At 35.0% G+C, this 8,223-nt stretch overlaps 1 protein-coding gene across 1 annotated transcript; it reads right to left on the reverse strand.

Annotated features, from left to right (window-relative positions):
- Window positions 1–429: 429 nt before the first annotated feature.
- LOC109153546 (U1 small nuclear ribonucleoprotein C) lies at window positions 430–7,988 on the reverse strand. The gene is made up of 6 exons (XM_019301409.1): window positions 7,674–7,988; window positions 5,090–5,293; window positions 4,934–4,976; window positions 2,668–2,709; window positions 2,312–2,579; window positions 430–939 (listed from the first exon to the last, which is right to left on the reverse strand). The coding sequence occupies exons 2-6, from the start codon at window positions 5,095–5,097 to the stop codon at window positions 644–646; spliced, it is 657 nt and encodes a 218-aa protein (XP_019156954.1). The 5' UTR covers window positions 5,098–5,293; window positions 7,674–7,988; the 3' UTR covers window positions 430–643.
- Between the last annotated feature and the right edge of the window lie 235 nt (window positions 7,989–8,223).

Here is an 8,223-nt window from a genome sequence, read left to right on the forward strand (position 1 = left end):
TAATAGGTTTACTATTCACTACTATATATACTCCTGTACAGACTCATTATTATTCATTCAGATATATCGTATCCTCATCATATAAGCAATTAAGATTGATGATAATATTAAATTTACAAATTTACAAATAAGTGATATGGCATACACTTATTCTGTCCCTAAAACATTGTCCTTCTTTCAAAATAGAGATATTCCACAAGAATTCTCACTTTTCAATAAATAAAACACAATTTATTGCTTAATCAATATATTAAATATAATTTGGGAAGAATATATTAAATATAATCCCCTAAATTTGTGTGCCTGGCCAAACGTGACAATATATATGGGATAGAGGGAGTAATTAACTAATTATAAATGGCATAAATAAATATTGTTTAACCTCATTATTTCAATTGTGAAAAAATTAAAATAGCTTAGCATAACCAATATCCAAAATGTAAGTCAATTATCATTGCCAACATTAATAAATGATGAGATATAAATCCAAAAGGAAAAAGGGTTGCAAAGCGTGAACTGCACATTATCTGATCACAAGTATGAAAGAAAAGCAATTTCCGCAATTTAGCAACACAAAATCTTGGTTTCACAAGTTCTCATTTCAAAACGAAATGCTACTCGAACAGATACAGTTGAGAAGATGTTAGTCACTAGTCTCAGGAGCTGAAGCCGGAGCGAGAGCTGGAGCGGGAGCGAGGGGTGGTGCAAAGGCGTAGCTACCGCCTGGGGTGTTAGTAGCTGGGGCAGCACTTGCAGCAGGATTGGGCTGGTACATTGCTTGCATAGCACCAGTGGGAGCACTGCTTGAACTAGTTGGAGCTGCTCCGCCGGGAACTGGTGGAGCAGAATTTGGATTTGGCATACCTGGTTGCATGGGCAAAGGAGGTGCACCTGGGGGTTGTCCTGGAACTGGTGCAACCGGAGGTACTGAATAATAAGCTGAGATGAACATAAAACCAATTACAACAAGGCCAAATTCATTAAAGCAAATGGATAAAAGAATCATTAACGAGTATGGATAAGATTAGGGGTGTCAAAGTGGGTCGAAACCTGCAGGCCAGCCCTAAACCACCCAGCGGTGGGGCGGGTTGGGGCCTAAATTTTGGCCCGCGAAAATGCGGGCCACATGGGCTTGGCCTGCGCAGGTTGGCGGGCTATGCAAGTTAGCCCACATGGGCCACGGGCCAAGCCGCAGGCTTTCAATAATATATATATATATATATATATATATATATATATATATATATATATATATAACATTAAAAAAATTAATTTAATTATTATTAATATTATTATTTTACTTTTTTAAGTTGGCCCACATGAGACGGGCTAAGGGTGAAGAATTCTAGCCTGCAAGCCGGCCCGCAAAAATTTCAACCCGTGGTGGGGCGGGTCAGCCCGCATTGAAACTACTAGATAAGATAATTCTTATAGGCCATGTTTGGTTCAAAATTACTTAATCCCAAGATTAGTAATCCTGGAACAATTTTTTTTTTTGTTTTTGGTATCTGAACAATTTGTTCTATAGAATACCAAAATTATTGTTGGATATATGAATCTGACATCCTATCTACGGTACAAATAATTTAAAACATGATATCTTGTATTTTATCTAGTCTTAGGCTTCATTTTAACCTATAGCCTTCAATTTTTCCAACATTAACCTTGTTTCTCTAGACATTATTGTTTGCACATCACATAAGTTATACTCCATACCATTCAAAGCTTATTAAACTAGTGATTTTCAAGTTAAGCAACGTACCTTCAGACAACAACTAAGAAACTAACAAAAGAAAAACACAATTCACTATCAAGTAACATCAAAGGGAAGGGAAAAAAAAAACATAGGCCTTCCCTGATAACGCCTTTGAGTGACCCAATTGAGTAAAAAAAAAAAGTAGTAGACAACATTTTGGCATTCAAGACAAGATGGGACACTTTAGTAATTTACCAAACCTTATCCAAGAGTGATTACAATCTGAACCCTACAATTACAGCCCCCCTTCTGGACTAAGATTGTGTCCCAGACTTGGATTGTAAGGGTGTCCCATGAATCTCCAAATTATAGGACAAAGGAGGACTGTTAGTCCAATCCCCCTTTTGTCCTAGTCTAATCCAGACAAACAAGGCATTACTGTCATGAAAGGCCATCATAACATATTACTTGTCTAAAAGAACACAAAAGATATTCAGAGGAATAGAGAGAGAATACAAAGCAAATTTCCAAAGATACCACAAAAACAGTATTATTGAAAATGTCATCTACCAACATATGTGCTGGCTGAATATAGTAAGCTCATAGTGAATTTACCTGGAGCACCTGGAAGAGGTCTAGGAAATATGGGAGGCCTTACTCCTGGGACTAACTGTGGAGGCGGAGCTCCAGGAATAGGCAGAAAAGGAGGTGGCAAGATAGGCATACGCGGTGGTTGTCCAGGGAAAGCAGCAAGATGTTGGTTATATGCGGCACCAATTTGTTGGTATGCTGCTGCCTGCCCAAGACGCTCTTTAATCCTTTGATCTATCAAAGCCTGTGTTTGCTGTTCTTCAAACTTTAGATAATAAGATCGTACATTTGCCTGAACATTCAGTATCAAGACCAAAATACATTAAATGAATATCATTTTATAAAAATAATATCAATTGATTTGAAGTATGAACATGTACCTTATGTTTGTAGCCAGCATTATGCTGTTTTCTGACTGAAGGCTGAGAAAACACATAAGAAATCCATTAGTACAAACATAAAGATTAAGAAGTCCAAGAAAAATCATTCAAAAAATTCTGAGCAAAGGAAAAATAATAATGTCATCTACACCATAAAAAGTGCATTGACACCTACATTCACAAACAAAAAAAGCATTGTACTGGGGTGACACTGCCTAAAGAATGATGTGAAGTCAGGTGAAATTCTATAGTACTATGGTTTTCAGTTGATCTCACTTTCCTAGGATACCACGTGAAAAATAAACTCCGATGGGGATTCCTGATTCCTGAAGTTAGCAAAGTAAAAAAGGAAGACTCATACAAACAACATGATACCAAATCTCTTCACGTCACTTTCTCTCTCAAAGTTAAATCCATTAATTTTTCCACATTAGATTCCTCTACTTAGCTGCATATGCATTCTTGCAACAAAATGTAAGTATGGCCATGTAGATATGAGAATAATCCAATGGATTTACGAACTATAGTCAAACATGGAACTCATTTTTCCTTTGTTAAATAACATCCCTATCTTCCTAGTGATATGCAGTCAAACATTGTTATAAGTTGTCCAAGTTGCCAACTGCCAATAAATAGTTCCTGGCACAAGAAATAGTTCCCTGATGTATTTTCATGGATCACACTTGTTTCATTTGGAGTATGAGTTGTTTCTAATTTAGAATATCACTTTTAGTGGATTAGCATCTCAAGGTCTTTTGATAGACATAAAGAAATCATCTTAGTAGCACCAACAAACCAATACAACAAGGATTAGCTCCAGAGCAGGTCTACAAGCAAGGTAAGTAGGTCTGTTACTACCGGGCTCCAGACCAAAAAACCCTCATAGAGCAATCTCTTATCACTAATAGGCCAGAAATCAGAGTGGGGGACCCCTTTACTACCTATTACCTGAGTCTATCTCCTGTTACATATGTTCCTAAGGCATAGATATAGGTTAGTACTCTTGTTTTGGATGACGAGGGAAACCCCACAACCCTTTCGAGTGTGAGTAAGCCTCGCCTTGTAACCCTAGCCGGCAAAGGACCACAAGGAAATAAACCAACCTAGGTTACCCATAGTTGAACGGCTCAAACCAAGGGGGCAAGGATTCGAACTCGTGACAAATTAGTACTCTTGGAATGATAGAATATCAGTGCTTGAACATAACATTTCATTAAGTTACAAATGTAACTCCTAAGGGATCAACTGCTATTCTAATTATAGTAAGGTGGAGAACTGTTGTTCATTGGAACACTGGAGTGCAGAGGCTGTTCCTATCAGTGAAATCAAGGTGTGAAACTGAGCCCTTTTGAATGAGAAAGATAAAAGTGTTTAGCTTCATTGGAAAAACCATTTACTTTCTCCCTCCCTAATTCTAAAGATAGAAAGGGTTGAGAGAATTTCAAAAAGTCTTTCTCTCCATTCTAAAGCTGCACTGGAAGGACAAGATAACACAAGTGGTAATAGAATCCATTATCAAAAACTCAAAAAGTCTTTCTCACCATTCTATAGATTGGCTGGAAGGAAAAAATCACACCAAACAAAAGTGTTTTGAATCCCTGTGTAGTTTGGCATTTTTTTGGCTGCTCTAATGATGAAGGAGATCCCTTCTATAAAAAAATTGGAAATGGAAGGCCATGAGTATTTAACCAAACCTTACCTGCATGGATCAAGTTTTGTTTTGGGTGATAGTGGATGGTGGGTTGGGAGTTGGTTTTAAAATTTGTACCCACATTGGATTCAAGTTTATATATACCATCCATCTAAAACCTGAGTCACCCAATTCTTTTAGTTATTTTTAAATTATACACACACACACACACAAACACAAGTATACAGGTGTCTAGAGTTCTATACAGAGAAGTAAAGCACTTTTTTCTGTTGCATATTTATTTGTCTTGAAATGAGGGATTGAAAGGCCTGGCGGTAGAGAATAACAACTGGAGTTCAATATATAATTTTCAAAATGGGCCACTTTCAACTGGAGGTCAATCTAACTGCAAAATTACCCCATTTACAACACCAAATTAGACGTCTTATATTATTATTATACTCTATAATATTAATTTTTTAAAAAGCGGGTAGAAGAAAACCCAAATTCAATTTCATTTCTCTAAAACCAACATGTAGATTCACTTAGCAGAAATTTGACACTCTAAGCTAAAATAAACGAAAGAAAATTGGGGAAATTTAAATATATAAAAAAAAAAAAAATCAGAAAACTTACGGAATCATGAGTCAAGTAAGTATCGCAGTAGTCACAATAGTACCTGCAAGGGAAAGAAAAAAAAAAAGAGTAATTAATTATCATTAAATATTCCACTGTGAAGCATCGTAACACAAAAATAAATAAACAGAGAAAAAGGAACAAAAAATTGAATACCGAGGCATTTTGGTGATGAACCTCGAGAACTCAATGGGATGCCGGAATAATCCCTTGGCAAATCGTTAATAGGCGATGGTTTGGGATGTAAGACCCAAGGAAGAAGAAGCTTCTAGTAGACCAAGAGCCGATCTAGCCAATTCTCTTACCGTCTTTCTCTAGGACCGCGGTGTCATTTTGTTGCAACTTCTTTAAGGTTTAAGCCTATTGCAAAGTGCCAAAAAGTGGATAAATAGTCATTTGTTAGGACATTGTCAAAGAATTTGGACAAATTTATATTTCTCTGCCAAATTTACTTCAATATTCAGTTTTTAAATAATTCACATAATAATAAAAAATTAAAAATTTCAATAAATTGACATCACGTTAAGAGTGAATATTAGAAAATAATTTTAATAGGAGAATATAGCATCACTCTTTCAAATACTAGCACACATACATGTATTACTTAAAATTTTATTTTCAACTAGTGTAGTAATGAGTGTCAGATATTAAGATTAACAATTTTTGTGCCTAATTTGGTGCCTATTTTTAACACAATAAATTTTGCATTACTATAAAATGGTAGGATAAAAAAATATTCCACCAACTTATATATAAATTCTTACCAATTTATTTATATAACTTTCATTGATTAATTGACTCATTTATTTGTATGATAAGAATCAAATACTCTATTATTAAGTATTAACCATACTTAAATATTAAGTATGATGGGGAGTATTTGAGTTTTTTACTCATCAATTATTTTTATTAAATAAAATTAGTATATCTAGAGAATAAATTAAAGCTTATATTAATTTTTAACATACAAATCTACTATCTATTATATATAAGTTATATAAGAGCCAATAATGTTAGGGTCCTAACAAGAATAAAAAATCTGTTATTTTATTGTTTGCAATAATAAATTGTACACTTTGTTTTCCTTTTTTGTACTATCATAATACATTTCCAAATTTACCTATTAATATTGTAGATTTCCCCCTTCGCAATGCTAACGCTAGTTAACAGTATATTCGGATATGAAGAGAGCAAGAAATCAATGCATTGGAAGATTGCTTCCTTCAACTCTCTACATTCTATAGCTCAAAGGTTATGGGCGATGTAGATTGAGAGACCTTGATGAAAATAATTTTGAATCAGAAGTGGAAAGTGAGGAGGAAATGAATGAAGTGGAATTTGAAGATGATGAACAACGCGTCATTTAGCAATATGGAGAAGAGGATGAACTGGGCATTGGGCCGTGATTACATGCTTGTATTTGTCATTTTGTTATTTTGGTAATTAGTAATTAGTAATTGGTACTTAAATTTGGAAGTTTGGAGTTGGTACTTGGTTGAAGACTTGGATGTTGTTTGATTAGTTGGTGTATTATACTTTTACATGCTATGTGTGTGTGTGCAATGTGTTTAGTGTTTTTGACAAATTTGATTATTGCGTATGTTATGGTTGAAATATTAGTGTGTGCAATTGTGTATGTTATTGTTTATGTTATGTGTTTTTAGAGTATTTTTATCAATTTTAATTGTTTGAAGAGGTTGAAGAGTATTGATTTTAGCACTTGGTTGGCTTTGTTTTTTGTATTTTACACTGCCTATTTTTTTTCTAGGTGCTCTGGGCATCTGATGAGCTCCTAGCACCTTCTACAACATTGATTGCATTGTAGACATATCAAAATAACATATTAACATGTGTGCTCCAACCCTCTTTTCTTCCCCTTCATAATTAGCAACTCACTCTCTATGAGTCTATGGCTTTCCTCTTCAGTACATGTGTGGCAATTTGTCACGAAACTCCTTTTGACATCTTATAGTCAATATTTTTATCCAACAAAATATCTTTATTGAATAAATAATACTCAATAGAATGAATGATTAGTGCACATAAAACATTTATTGGCATGTGGAAGATGCTTTACTTCAATTTGTATAATTTTAAAAGAGTAGGTCTTGTGTAAGGATGGCAAGTGGCAACAGAGGCGGGGAGTATACTCAATGTCCCCATCCCCGGTCAACCGCTAGTCAAAGTGTCAAATTAGTACAATTTTTAATAATCCAATAAAAAATTTGAAAAACTAAGTCCTAATCCCAAAAATGAAAATACTTAAGTCTACAATTTTTCAGTCTTCAACAATCAACAAGTTTTCAATGACAACCAAAGTACATAAGTACCAAAAAACTGAAACAACCAAAATATTAGCAAATAGAAACTACAAATAGTCTTAATGTAACTTTGCAAAATAAGAAATTAATAACACACAAGCCAAGTGAGGGTGACATTGACAAATAATCATCATAGTCTGGTGCATGAAAGTTGACACAAACAAATGAAACAATGGTGTTATAGTCTAGGCATACAAACCAAGAAACAGCATAGTCCAGTGTTTATTCAAGTTATAGTCCAGGCAAATAATCATATGTACTAAATCAAATTTACAGTAAAGTGTGATAGATATACATACCATTATCAACTGAAACTATCAACACACTTACACACCATTATCATGAAATACAAACGGAAACTCAATTGCAGATTTCATTCAATTAAAATTCAAAAATAGAAATTAAAAATAGTAAATTACCTGTTGCCTAGGACGCTTCATTGGTGTAGGAGCTTAGGCACTCGGCAGAGGAGGGTCGTTTGTGGGTGTTTGCTGGAGGTCGGAGAAGCTCGATGACTGCCGCTGCCGTTTGCGATGAGCTCTGCCGGCGAGTCTGCGTCGGCGATGGCTGACTGATGCGACGGACGGAGGCTGACTGATGCGACGGACGGAGGCTGACTGGTGCGACTGGGGAGGCTGACTCGTCGCCGGCGAGCTCTAGGAAGCGCGGCGTGGGTAGAACCGGACGGGGAGTCGATTGTAGTCAGTAGAAGGCTAGGGTTCCAAGTGAAATAAAAATTCATAATTTTCTATTTTCTATGTCTCCCTACCATTTTTATTTGTTTAATTTGATTAACTACATTTAATTAAAATTATTTCAAAAAAAAAAAAATTAATTGTAGAGGAAACGATTTGGTCCCTCAGTTATTTTATTTTTGGAAATTTAACCACTATCAATTAATTTGAACAGATTTAGTTCTTTAATTATTTCTAATATGTCACATTTAGTCCTTGATGTTATATAATTAAA

The sequence above is a fragment of the Ipomoea nil genome, unplaced genomic scaffold (genome assembly GCF_001879475.1).
Source record: "Ipomoea nil cultivar Tokyo-kokei standard unplaced genomic scaffold, Asagao_1.1 scaffold2494, whole genome shotgun sequence".
Taxonomy (NCBI): Eukaryota; Viridiplantae; Streptophyta; class Magnoliopsida; order Solanales; family Convolvulaceae; genus Ipomoea; species Ipomoea nil.